General features: G+C 43.0%; 1 protein-coding gene across 1 annotated transcript; it reads left to right on the forward strand.

Annotated features, from left to right (window-relative positions):
- Positions 1–2,423: 2,423 nt before the first annotated feature.
- Positions 2,424–3,918, forward strand: LOC103653918 (heavy metal-associated isoprenylated plant protein 45). The gene is made up of 3 exons (XM_008680723.4): positions 2,424–3,053; positions 3,165–3,240; positions 3,355–3,918. The coding sequence occupies exons 1-3, from the start codon at positions 3,000–3,002 to the stop codon at positions 3,675–3,677; spliced, it is 453 nt and encodes a 150-aa protein (XP_008678945.1). The 5' UTR covers positions 2,424–2,999; the 3' UTR covers positions 3,678–3,918.
- The last annotated feature ends 9,959 nt before the right edge of the window (positions 3,919–13,877 follow it).

Genomic DNA, 13,877 nt, shown 5'->3' on the forward strand with positions numbered 1-13,877 from the left:
TAACAAAGTTAGAAACGTTTGACTTATTTAGATCAAAGACAAAATGAAGTGTAATTTGGAAACGAGGAAGTACCTTTTAGAGATGTGTATAAATGGAAGGACGACGTGCGCATGAGCATTGGAGATTGGGATGGGATGGGAGGAGCGTGGAAGCAAAACTGATGGCTGTGCCAAAGAGAAGGGTAGCAGCCTTTTGTTATCATAGAACATGCATGCATGCAAACGAAAGGCGCTTTCTTTTCTCAGAGCGACAGAGGGCAGGCTCTTTAATTTCCTCCATCGATCCCGCCTCATGCATATTTCGTCTCCGATAAATCCCTTCTCATCGCATCGCATGCATCCATGGTCCTACACTTTCCGACCAGCAGTCGAGGAGCCGCGCCAGTCCATCATCCTTTGCTTGGAAGTTGGAATGACGTACAGATATGATCTGTGCCAAACATGCTGTGTAAGCATCACATCAGTCATCAGATAACCTCATGCCTGCATGCAGGTAATAACCATGTCAGGGCTAGGGCAATCACTCCGTAATACTCCTATTAATTTCTGCTGATCTGCTGTAAATTGCAGCGACCAAAAATTTAATCACGGCGAGACTGCAGTTCGCTGGCTGCTCAGTGCTCAATTTAGGCCTTTTTTGTTTGTTATAAGAATGCACCAGAAATCGTTGCATCGATCAATCCGACTAGAAATCATTTCAAGCAAACTTCCACACCTCCAACTACTTATTTTTTGCCATCTCGTTGTGGCGCCGCACAGCTCCCTGACGCACGAAGCTCTCCCGTCAAGAATCCTTATCAGGTAACACACTTGCGAATCATAGTGCCAATATACTGAACTGGTTTCCAAATCCAAAGGTGCCGAATATGAGAAATCAAATATGTATCGACAAATATATCAAAGTAACACACATCAGGAGCCATAGAACTACAATTGCTGAAGTATCTGTGTCCTCATCATGATCCAGAGAAGAGCTTTCTGCCATACCCAAGTTATAGAACAGATGCTTCGATGTTGTGCTTGCTCCTTTGACCCATCTATGTACCTACCTACCTAGTACACATAGCAGATGAATGAACATAAGCATTAATAATATTTCATATGCTGCTAACTGAATCAGTTCAGTTAAAAGAAGGCCGAGCATCATTGTCCTTCGATCAGGTCAATACTTTTAGATAAGAACGTACGTGAACAGCAAGATGAGGACACTTCAACAAATAACAAGACGTGAACAGCAAGATCATGAGATATGACTATATGAGGCCAATTCTCCCAGGTAGCCTGCTCACGCGCGTCCTTACTCTTCACCAAAAAAAAACACACATCCATCTGCATATTGCAACAATATTAATATACTCATAGTAGCAGCAGTGCAGCTGCAACTACTAGGCGATAGACTGATAATGATCTCTGACTTGAACAAGCTTAAATTATATCGCTAAAAGTTTTTTTTTCCTAAAGAAAGGTAGCCATAAGTAAAAGGCAAAGACATGCCATCTGGCAATCTCCCTGAAGACTCCAACAGACATCGTAATAAAACTCACTGCATTCAAGCATTTAACTAACATCAGCACCATCTGCATAATAGAAAATTTAAAAGTTTACAAGTGTACTTTGTCAACCAGGTTAACCTTGTGCCCACTGATTGTTGAAATTCATTAACTTTATAGTCCAGTTCTCCGGGAAAGCATTACTGCAGGTTGGCTATTTCAGTTTCAGACTATGATATGAATACAGAGAACACACAGAATCACATCGATTCAATCTATCAAATGGTTTAAGATTAATACTCTGAACTTTCTTTGTTTCCCAAATTTGTTGGGAGCAACTGGGAAAGAGAAACGAACAAACATATAGTTTGACCTGAAATTCAGTTTCCTTTACCACTGACAGCAAGTTCATGGGTGCAGTCAAAGCTCTTGGTCTCTTGGGTGGAGTTAGCCGGAGGTATAAATGGCCGGCTTCTGCAGCTTCTACACTATAAATTGCAGCTGCCGCAATTCAAACAACTAGCTATAATCTAAAACAAACATTGATTGATATTTTCATGGTTTATACTACCCTATTTTTAAATTTTTATCGTCCACTAATTTATTTTTGAAAAAACTAAAACACGGTAAATAAAAAAACCGAGGGAGAGTGTCTCTTTGCATCATCTCTGTATAAAGGTCGAAGACAAACAGATACAAATTTGTTGTGGTTTTTCACTTACAAAATTACGCATCTGCGCCATAATATTATGAAATAACTGCGGACTTAATTTCAGAACAAGTATCTGATTATGATATGACTAAAGCAATACCTATAATGTTTACATCTGGGCCGGTAGTTTATTAATACAGTAGAAGTGTTTTCTTGCTTATACAGTGCAATTAATTAGTCCTCAGGTATTTTATATAACTAATGGTTACATCGTCATTGCTGGATTAACTTATATATTTTTTTCATAATTACTTACTTTACATTAAGAAAGAATACAGAATAACTTATGTCTTTATCTCTCATGCGTTATTTTTATCGTATTATTTTCTAGTAAGAAAAAAACAAGATTTTTATACCTTTTTCATGCCTCAACTTTGTCCAGGAAAAAAAAGAGATATCTTCGATAGAGGTCAGATTGATCCCAGCAAAAGCAATCAGCCTGGCGACCGAAACCGATCGGACATGGGCCAAAAATCTCATCCATTATCTGGCCCTGCCGGTGATACGACATTGTTCTGCACCCAAGATGTCGAGGCCCTTCCCGGCCAACAGATATCTTTTCCCGGAGAACAATATTTGCTCGTGGCGCATATATCCCCGTCCCTGGCCTCGCGTATTGGGAGACGCCGTGCTGCTTTGGAATGGGCGAACTGCGATCGGTGTCGCTCTCGTGCAACTTACCGTGAACGTCGGCCTCCTATCGCTCGCGGCAGTATTTATACGCTTCGTCCCAGCTGCACTCCTCCACCGCCGCCCATCGATCCAAGCCGGCGGTCGGCTTGGACGGTGGCTGGAAAATGCTTCGCTTTTGGAGGACGCAGAGGAGCACCACCTCGTCGAACGCGTTGTCGGTGAGTGACCCCATTTGTGAATGAGAAAGCAGAGAAGACGGTAGCTTCTCTTCATCTCTTGTTCTCTCTCTCTCTCAGCCTCATGGCTTTGCATTTCTGTGGCTATGCTAGGTCGTGGAGATGAACGTGCACATGGACTGCGACGGCTGCGAGAAGCGAGTGAGGAAGGCCATGTCCCAGCTGGAAGGCACGCACGACTGATTCCATTCCTCCATCCTGTTCATCAGAAATATATACCAACAAAACCCAATTCCGATCCATCAGGAGTATGCATGACAGATATGCTAGCTGTGCAGTGCAGGAGTGAGCTCGGTGGAGATCGACATGGATCGGCAGAAGGTGACAGTGACAGGGTACGTGGACCGGCGGGAGGCGCTGCGCGCGGCGCGGCGGACCGGCAGGGCGGCGGAGTTCTGGCCGTGGCCGTACGACGGCGAGTACTACCCGTTCGCGATCCAGTACCTGGAGGACAACACGTACATGGCCACCAACAAGTACTACCGCCACGGCTACAACGACCCCACGATCGGATCCTACCCCTGCCACGCCTTCACGCATGTCCTCGACGACGACGCGCTCGCCGTCTTCCACGACGACAATGTCCACGCCTGCGCCGTGATGTGATGTACGTGATGCGAAGAAGAAGAAGAAGAAGAAGACAGTATGCGCGTAGTACTCACTGCTGGTATGTGGTATTCACATGTAAAACCTGATTTCACTACGACCTCGAAGAAAGGAGAGTTAATTCCATCTTCTCGCAAAAGAGAGAGATCATGCATGTTAAAAATTATCAGCTCTCGTCAGGCCGCCGTTAACAAATTGCTGCTGTGAACAAGCAGCTCAAATAAAGTCTTGCTCTGAACACCGCACAAAAAATTGGGTGCTGTGATTTTTTTCTTTTTACTTGTGCTGTTGTGCAAAGGTTGTGGCCGGTCCCATAATCCCATTCAACAAGGAATCTATAGCTTTCGCCAGAGGAATGGAATCGTTGGACGACATGGGAGTAGAAAAAAGGGAGCGCTGCTGTTCTAGTTTTCCAATGGCTCAGGCCAAGAGTGACGATGAACTCGTAGCGCATGAATATGTTCCTAATTCTGGTGAGGAGAAAAGATCTTAAGTCATCCATGCATGCAAGTATACATAATGTCCGAATATGCCTTATCCTGCAACACTCGAGCTAATGTAGTAGCAAGCACCGCAAGCATGCTCGCCAGTGATGCAATGGGCAGGGATCGGGGATTTTTGGGTCAGGATTATGTTTCGATCTCTTCGTAGTTAAGGTTATATACTTATATACGTCTTAAGTACCGGCTCTACTGAGAGCGTGGTCTTTGTCTCTCCGGCCGGGTTTTTATTTAATATAGTAGCAATCAGATATGACAGTAAGCATTTAAGGATCTGTTTAGGATAGCTCTAGAAAATTTGATGTGGTTGGTAGAGCAGGTCATTAGATACTCTATAAAATCATATGACTGGAGACATAAGCATTTATAAGATATTTACATAAGTTATTTTGTTTAATATTTAGATTAAAAATAGTTTTAAACTAATTAAATTGATATTATAAATTACAACTCCACGCTAAACCTGGAATCTAAAGCCATCCCAAACATCCAAGGGGTTTAATGTCTTGATGAACAGTGGACGCTGAGAAATATGCATGACAGTCTGAACACATACTTACGAGCACCAAAAACGACAAGGAAAAGAAAGATATGAGCGATACCACCGGAATCGGCATTCATTCATTGGTACGATTCTCTATTTTGTCTGTTCGTTTGGTCAGGGAATTTGTGCTGAATACGTGATAAGAGCAAATAGGCGCACATGGATCTGATCTGCCTTACACCATCCGTTTGGGAGGAATGTTCTGCTTTATCTAGTACTAGTAGTACTCCAAACCTGCCAACGAATTGCTCCCTCTTCAACTTTTAGAACTCACTCTGCTGAAAATGTCCTGACTCTGTAATCCCATGATCAAACGACACGAAATATTCGCCAGTTACCAAACGACATGATCTCTCATCCCATTCTTGTTTTACACTAATTTACACATCTCAATACATATGGATTGCGTTGAATACGAGAGTATTCAAACAAGACCGGCTAATGGGTGAAAAGCATCACTTGCTTTCGCTCTAATACAAAATTCACAATACTCTCATCTGCTTCTTGCTTCAAAAATTTTCTATCTACCGTCAGTATAAAAAATAACGATTTGTTTCCCACTATCCCCATTGTGTGAAAGAGGGAGGCACCGTCGCGTCCGTCCGCCACTAGTCGCTGGTGGTTGCCGAGTTCGTCCTCGAATTTGGCTCCAGCAAGGACATGTGTGGGCGTGACTGCGTGAGCGTGGCTCCGACGAGGGTGTGCAGCCCTATACGGACTTGTTTGGGTAATCTTGGATTGGAGTGGATTAAAGTGGTATAAGGTGTATTGAAGTGTAATATGAACTAATTTCTCTTTCAATCCTTAAAATACACTTCAATCCCTCTTTATCCAAACAAGGCCTACGAGTGTGCGGTTCCAGTGAAGACCTATGCGGGGTTGTGTGGGTGTGGCTCCAGCGAGGAGGTGTGGCCGTGCTCGGATGCAAATTTGGTGTCGACGTGCGGCCCTACATGGATGTGAGTCTGGTGGGGACGCGCCTCCCCTCTCCAGTCCTTCTAATCCCGCCCTCCCGAACACGGTGGTGGTTTGCGACCGGTGCAAAGGCGCGACCCTGACCTCCCGCAACAATGCACAACTAATACGTATGAACGCTGCCTCACAACGGTGTGTGGTCGGCGCGGATGTGGGCATGTGGCTATAGCAGCGGCCCTGGCTCTTGCTAGCCATTTGCCTCAGCGCGATGGGAGGAAGAAGATGAACGTGTGAGTCTGACAAGTAGTAGAGTTTGCTTTTTGAATAGCAGGAGATTTCCTCCCCTATAAATACTATTCAATTCTCTAGTCACCAATTAGCTTTTAAGTGGATGATATATGCGGTCTCCTAAAAAGTGAGTCAGGGTGAGCAAATTGTGTTCAACGAAACTGCTTTCAACTTTCTCAATCGTTTTTGTATAGCCTATAACTGGTAGCAGGGCGAGCCCATAGTATAGACATGGCCATTCAAATGAATAAAAAATAAATACATATAATTACATTACAAGTATAAATAAAAAAAATAAAAAATACAGATGTTCAACCAAACAGCATGCTTGACAGCTTGGGCTAAGGCAAGTTTTTTTAGATAATGGAAGTAATCATCTAGCCTTGGCTTCAAAGAAGCTACCACCCCTTATTACAATACTCAACACTTCATATTGATCAAGTTATTGCAGCAAACAAAGTTTGGATAAAAAACACCTAACTACAAATCCTATTGGTAAACCTCCATCCATGCTTGCTGAAAATCTCCATGACGACATTCTCTAGCTTCAGACACGCTGTCTTTATCAACTCTTTATCATCTTTAGCCTTCTGCATTTGACTCCAGAAGCGGAACCAATAAGTTCCACTGTAAATTACCTGCATAAATGTTTTCATTGGAGATTTATCAAAAACCACATCATTTCTACTAAGCCATATTGCCCAACAAATCGTCGATGCACCCACTAGTAGAAGTTGTTTCAATCTACTTCAAATCCCATTAAGCCACGAACTGAACATATGCATTGTGTTATGTGGTGGTTTCAACCCAAAACATATTTGGACTAAACCCCATATAAAACGTGCATTTTTGCACTGAAAAGACAAATGTTAAATTGACTCATTAGCTAGGCAACAAATGCATTGCTTGTTTCCATTCCAATTTTGTTTAGCAAGATTATCTTTAGTTAGAGTTACTCCCTTATACATATACCACATGAAAATCTTAATCTTTAAAGGCATCTTAAACTTCCAAATCATTTTGTTTCTTTCAACCACCCCATTATTAATAACAGCAAGATACATAGAATGAACTGTAAAGATTCTATTAGCTTTCAAATTCCATTTAAATGTATCCTTATTATCATTGAGCTGAATATGTATTATACTCATAACCAGCTCATTCCAATTTCGAAGATTATTATCTTGCAATGACCGTCTAAAAGATACATTTAACGGGACAGAACTGAGAACATAAGCTACAATATCATTCTTCTTCCTCACTATATTATATAATGACGGGTATTTTTGCTAAAAAAGAAACATTACCAATCCAAACATCTTTCCAAAACTGGATTTGCTGATCATTGTTTAGTTGGAAGGATCCGAATCTCATGAATTGGTCTTTGACTTTCATAAGTCCTGACCAAAAAATGAGAGTCATCTGGCTTCCTTTCAATTCTTCCAATTGGGTAATTTTTGCAATACTTATTTCTAAGTATTTGTTGCCATAGCCCTTCCTCAATAATTAATTTCCATAACCGTTTGGCTAACAAACTTAATCTCAATGTTTTGAATTTCTAGCCCTCCTTGGTCTTTCGGTTGACAAATAATGTTCCATTTTATCAACCTATATTTCTTCTTTTGATTATCGCTCTGCCAAAAGAACCTAGATCTATAATACTCTATTTTTTTAGTATCCAAGTTTTTTAGACATGGCTATCCAAGTTTTTTTTAAAACACAGTTCAACCAAACACACTTTACATCACACATGTATTGTATAGCAAGTGATGATAAGGGACTTTTATTCTTAGAAGGCCTAGCGCCAAAAGGACCAAAACAAAGGCACGTATACCGTGTGGCAACGAAACCACAGCATGCTTGGCAGCTTGGGCTAAGGCAATCGGAGCCGAGCCGAAGCCGATTAGGAAGAACAGAAGGCCGAGACGCCGAGTTGAAACACCAGAAGCAGGACGCATTTGAAACAACAGAATGCGATCCACACCTGACCCACACACATCGATGATCGATCATGGCTGATCGATTAGGGAGAACCCAGATCCTCGCAGCTTTTCCTCGACGATGCCATCCAGCCTCCTCGCCATCTCCAGCGTGATGTGCACCTTCCAGTCCCCGACCTCCCCCTTCCGGAAGAAGGCCGAGTTCTTGATCGACAAATAGTCGTCCCGGTGCATCCCGTCCCGGTTGGCCTCGACGCTCCTCATCTTGTCCATGCTGCACAGCTCCACAATGGCCACAGGGACGCCTCTCTCTGCCTCCTCGTCGGTGAACGGGCAGCCGAGGAACGCAGCCAGGCGCCTCACGCTCCCCACAGTGTCCTCCTTCAGGTCCTCGTACCGGAGGAACATCACCTCCTCCGGCCGCGCCACGCTCTCGTTCCAGTACTCGGCCATGTTGTCCCACACCGGTCCGAACGGTGACACGCCGTCGCAGAACAGGTCGAACGCCTCGGCGAACGGCGTCATGGCAGCACCCTTAGGCTTGATCTCGTCGAGGTAGTGGCGGAGCGAGACGAAAGCGTCCTTGGGGTCTCGGCACAGGTAGACGACGCGGCACCCGGACTCCCGCACCGACGCCGGCAGGGCCGTGAGCGGCGCGTGCACAGCCAGGACGCGCGGCGACGGCATCCCTTCGAGGAGCGGGCCGGGCGACGCCGAGCGGTGGTCCTCGTAGATGGAGTGCAGGAACGGGACCACGTCGTGCGGGCTGGAGGCCCGGAGCGGGTGGCGCTCGTCGGCCGGCGCGTGATGGCCGCGGTGCACGACGCAGTAGACGAGCGCTTTAAGCCACGTCGTGCCCGACTTGGGAGTTGTGGCGAGGATGACGTCGGCCGGGCGGGCGACGAACGTGTCCCGCATCATCAGTGTCGGCGCCAGCAGGTGCTCCGGGTACCAGAAGCCTTCGTACTTCCGGTACGGGGAGCTCCCGATGCCCTGTTGGTATGCTGGGAGGGACGACGCCACCAATTCCTCATACTTGGAGAAATCGTTTGCGCATCCATTCTCGCCGGCGGCCATCTTGCCGCGGACGCAGTGTGTCGTCTGGTGGTTGTTGCTCTAGTGCTATATATATATAGCCACCCGCCAAGTCTCCTTGCCTCCATTGGAATCTGTGTTTTGCGTGACGCTAGATGCTGGGCTGCTGTTCCTCGACAGCAACTTCGTTCTATAGTTTTTTTAGATAATGGAAACCAGGTCCCGGCTTTGTCCTCTATGAAAGGAGGTACAGCCTTACAAACAAAGTAACATCAAAAGATCAACACTCCCAACATAGAGTGCAATCTTACACCACAATCCTTAAAACAAACACGACACCCAACAGACATACTATAACCTCAATATGTAATCCTGTTCGTAAAACTCCAACCAAAATAAGAAAAAAATTGCATAGATGCGACTTCGATCCGTCGACACGTCTCCTTGATTATCTCCTGGTCTTCAACCCTCTGCAAATATCCCCAAAACCTAAGCCAATGGGTCGCCCGAAACAGAACCTTCAGTAAAAGATTTATCCAGGTTCCTAGCAGCCTTCAGCTTGGTAGCTCGCTCAATAGAATCCCCAGTGCTTAAATTTGCTCTCCTTTTGCTTCTTTTCGATACCGCATTGCCAAGAAGACTCTCCGGGACAGCAGCCAACATCGAAGCTTTAGGTGTCAAGACCCCAGCCATCTCCTTGCTCACTGTACCCAAAGAGTTACTTGTCGAGCCCCTAGAAATGGGCGACCTCGGCACCACACCACAACTGATCTGGTCTCTATGTGATCGAGTGACGGTGTCTGCAGGAACAAATTGTTCTTGCAAGACAGCCTCGAGCACCCGCCTGCCATTCTGACCGTCGCCACCAATTTTACTAGTCGAGCTACTCGCCAAATCATTTTTCTTTCTAGTGCCCCCTTCCTTATCCTGTGGGACAGGCCCATTTCCATCAGCACCATAAGGTTCATCATCTCCAAAATCCTCATCATCCATGTCCATCAGAACCGGGTTATCAGAGTCCACATTTTCCTCTACCCGAAATTGCAGCTCATATAAATGGTCACCGATGACAATATCCACAAACTGAGGAATGAGGTTTGGATCAAGAACAAGTACTTGAAGACGGCAAACATCAACGTAAATCCATACCTCGTAGGTAGAGATGAAAGTAGATGCGGGTATGTATAAATAATTATGGGTGTGGTGGAATTTGTTATCCACAGATATGAATATGAATATGAATATGAATATAATAAATTATATATGATAAAATAATATAGGCAAAATTTTCACAGTATGGATCTCTTACTCAATGGTTATCTAACATATAGGTCATTCGAATTAAGTACTCTATCCTAAATTTTCATTTCTTATTTTTGATCTGTGCCATGTTTGATACTTTGATACTGAAATTGTTGTTTGATGCCTACTGAAATGATGAAATTGTTGTTTGGTTGTTTGATGCCTACTGAAATGATGAAATTGTTGTTTGGCGCTGAATGATGAAACTGTAGTGGGCGGACGAGTAACTGTTATCCATTGGATAATGGATACATGGCAGTATGTATGGGTATAGATCCTTACCCACGGTAACACCCTAATTTTTGAACCGTCGATATGTTTTCAAAAAATAATTTAATTTGATAAGGTTTGAGTGATCTAGACACATACAACATGATTTTATGTAATTTTCTTTTATTATAAATCAATTAAAACTATGCATGCCTTGCATAGTAGTTCTAAAGTGCAAAAAAAGTTAGAATCATTTTAATATGTCTTGTAGAAGTCTTTGGTATTTTTTATTATTTTTCTATTTTTAAGAAGCAAAATATAATTATTTGAGTCACTTAAATAACTTCTTAAAAACTCCAAATATTTTTTATTGAGTTTATTGGGTGCCTAAATATTTATAGAAATTTTCCTGAAATTTTTGGAGCCTCTAGAATATATTTTGGCATTACAAATGAATTTCTGCATTTTTTGAAATTAGAAAATACATAAGATTCAAATTTTCGAGCATCTCCTCGGCGAGCATATCCCAGAACACGAAACCGTTTTCAAGATTAAATCTACAACTCTCGTAATTGCTCGCCGGAGTTCGAGTTTCTCTCCAACTCCAACGATAAATTTCTTCAAGTCTGTTCATCCTCCGGGGCAACCCAAGACACTGCTCCAGTAAATTATGGAATTAAATTAAACTGGACTTACATTGTATTGTGGGTATTTCATTTATGGTATCTTGTTTAATTGAAATGGTATTTACTTATACTTAATAATTGTTAATAAAATTTCGAGCAACAAATTTATAATCTAATGCTCAGGTTACTAACTTTTCATCGGAAAAGCCTTACGCTACACTTTTTTCTATACACTTGTTGAGTCCGTACCATAACTTTGTTAGTTTATGTGCACCCTATATGTACCAAAGTATCATGTGCACCGAATATGTTCGCTTTGTGTAACACACTAGATGCTGATTGGGCTGTTGTTCGTCTTCAGCAGCTTCGTTCTAGAGTTGGCAACGAAAAGGAGTGTTTGTTTAGGATCATAATGTGACCAGATTATATAATCTAACAAAATTTAAATTAACAATTAGTTTAAAATATAATCCCAAACAAACAAACCGTCTGGGCATGTTTGAAAACAAGAGTATTGAAGAGGATTGATGGGGCTATAATCCCTTGTTATTTAATTTTGAATAACAAGGAATTGTAACCCTTTAGATCCTCTCCAATACTCTTTATTCTAAACAAGCCCTAAGTACATATATAACACCTAACCCGTAGGTGCAGTCCATTTAGAAACTTCCGCGGTTTTCCAATGTTCCAACGGTTTTCAAATGCACGTGTTATTTTAAATCGGGGGAGGAGTGACGGTTGTTCAGACGTCTCTTTCCATGACGCCCGCGCCTATGTTGGCCGTCGTTGTGCGTATAAACTAGTTTCCCATAGTACCATCGTACCACCTGGCGGTGTTTATAAATTGCTCATGGTAATCGGTATTCAAAGGATCCGGATCGACAACCTCGTAAAGAAAGCAAGAAGTTCGGTTACGGTCGCGATCGAAACCTGGACTGGACCTCGACCCGCCCCCGGCCATAAGCGGTCCATCCAATTCCAAAATTTAGTGGACTCTCCACTTCGTCCAGCAGCTCGATGGCGGCCTTGCTTATCGCGTTGGAGAGATCCTTTTGTCGTCCTTGGCGAGTTGGCGTCCAAGTAGCAGCCAAATCGTCTTGGCGTTACCCAGAATCCATGGCTCCTGCACAAGCACAACACAACGGACACAGAAGGCAACCCCGTGAAACCCAGAGATCGGAGAACCGTGCGTTATTACCAGAGAAGACACAAGCGCAAGGCGCTCACTCACTCACTTGGCCCGCGTCAGCGCGACGTTGGTATGCTCTCTGCAGTGTCGACCCAGTTCGACACTAAAATATGTCGATCCTTCGTCGGACCGTGTCGACCCAAGTCTGACCCACATATAAACTCTAGTATTACAACTACATAAAGTTCATTACTCACTAAAATTTAAAAAAATAAACACGACAGGCTTTTTCGTGTCGGGTCGACAACCTAGACACGGTCCATACGTGCAGGCTATGTCGAGGGTCTGAATACCAAAAATTAAGGCCCAACCTAGCTCTACCTCTGGGTTGAGCAACCTGACCTAAATGACTTCGTTTTAGGTCGTGCTTTGGACTCCTAATTTCGGATCGTATCCGTGTTAGCTTAGAGAGCCCGACCAATATTCTTAGCATACTCACACACAGGTTTCTCACAACCCTATACGAGTTTGATTATAGAACAAAATATTTTCAACTTAACTGGCATTTTAAATTTTATTATGACAGGTGAAGTAGCGGTGTAGCACAGAGAAAAAAAAGAATCGCTTTGCTTTTAGGGATGACAATGGGTCGGTTTTAATTCAAGTGGAGTAAAAACAAGCTCACGATCACACCCGTGAAATCTACCTAAATCCAAATATAATCGCACTCGCAAGTGCAATTTCAAACCCGCACCTGAACCTTTTGAGTTTTGAGTCACCTGCGGATTTCTACTCAGTATACACTTTTAAACAATAATTCAGCTATAAACAATCAAGTACCAATAATAATTGAGTTATATCTATATATTTTAAATGTTCTCATATTGAGCAGCAACAAAACATGTCATGCATCATTAGCTAAGTTACTTATTTAAAATAATTACTATTACTTTTTAATCATTTTTGCGCAAAATAAATAATAAATTAAATTCTGGGTTAGGTGTGGACCATTTGTGTGTCGAAATAGACACGCACACACACACACCCGCAAATGGATCTAAGAGCAACTCCAAAAGAACGTGTAAACTAACTACAAAACATATATTAGTTAAGAATAGTGGTTTTTCTTATTCCAACAGCTCCCTCATTCTTCCCCAAAAAATTAGCGTCCCGCATCCACATCCTCCTCTCCCTTATATTTTGGTGTGTTTCATCCCTCCCCAATCCATTTCTCAACGTATCAGATCATCCACGGCCTCCCGATGACTGTACAGATTGTGTCACATGTCACACTTAAAGGAACTGTTGGAGTACCAATCATAATTCGCTCTTAAAAATTTTTAGCCTGCTCTTAATAATCAATTTTTAGGGTAAAATTTTTAACATTCTTTTGGAGTTGCTCTAATGCTGATGCACACCCACATCAAAATCTTGGCTCGTACCCATACTCGTCAGATTATGTATGTGTCAAGTTTTGAATCTGCAAGTTAAAAGAGTGTTTGGTTCTAGGGACTAATTTTTAGGGGGTGTTTAAATGTGTTGGAATGTGAACCCTAACCCTAACAGGGGTTGGGTGATATATTAATAGGCTGAGTAAACTGGGCCAGGCCCATTACAGAGGGGTGAGATGGTCATTACACGGGGAAGACCCCAAACCCTAGACAGGTATTCTAATACCCCCCGCAGTCACAACTCTATCCTGTACAAATGT

This window comes from Zea mays, chromosome 4, assembly GCF_902167145.1.
Source record: "Zea mays cultivar B73 chromosome 4, Zm-B73-REFERENCE-NAM-5.0, whole genome shotgun sequence".
In the NCBI taxonomy this organism is placed as follows: Eukaryota; Viridiplantae; Streptophyta; class Magnoliopsida; order Poales; family Poaceae; genus Zea; species Zea mays.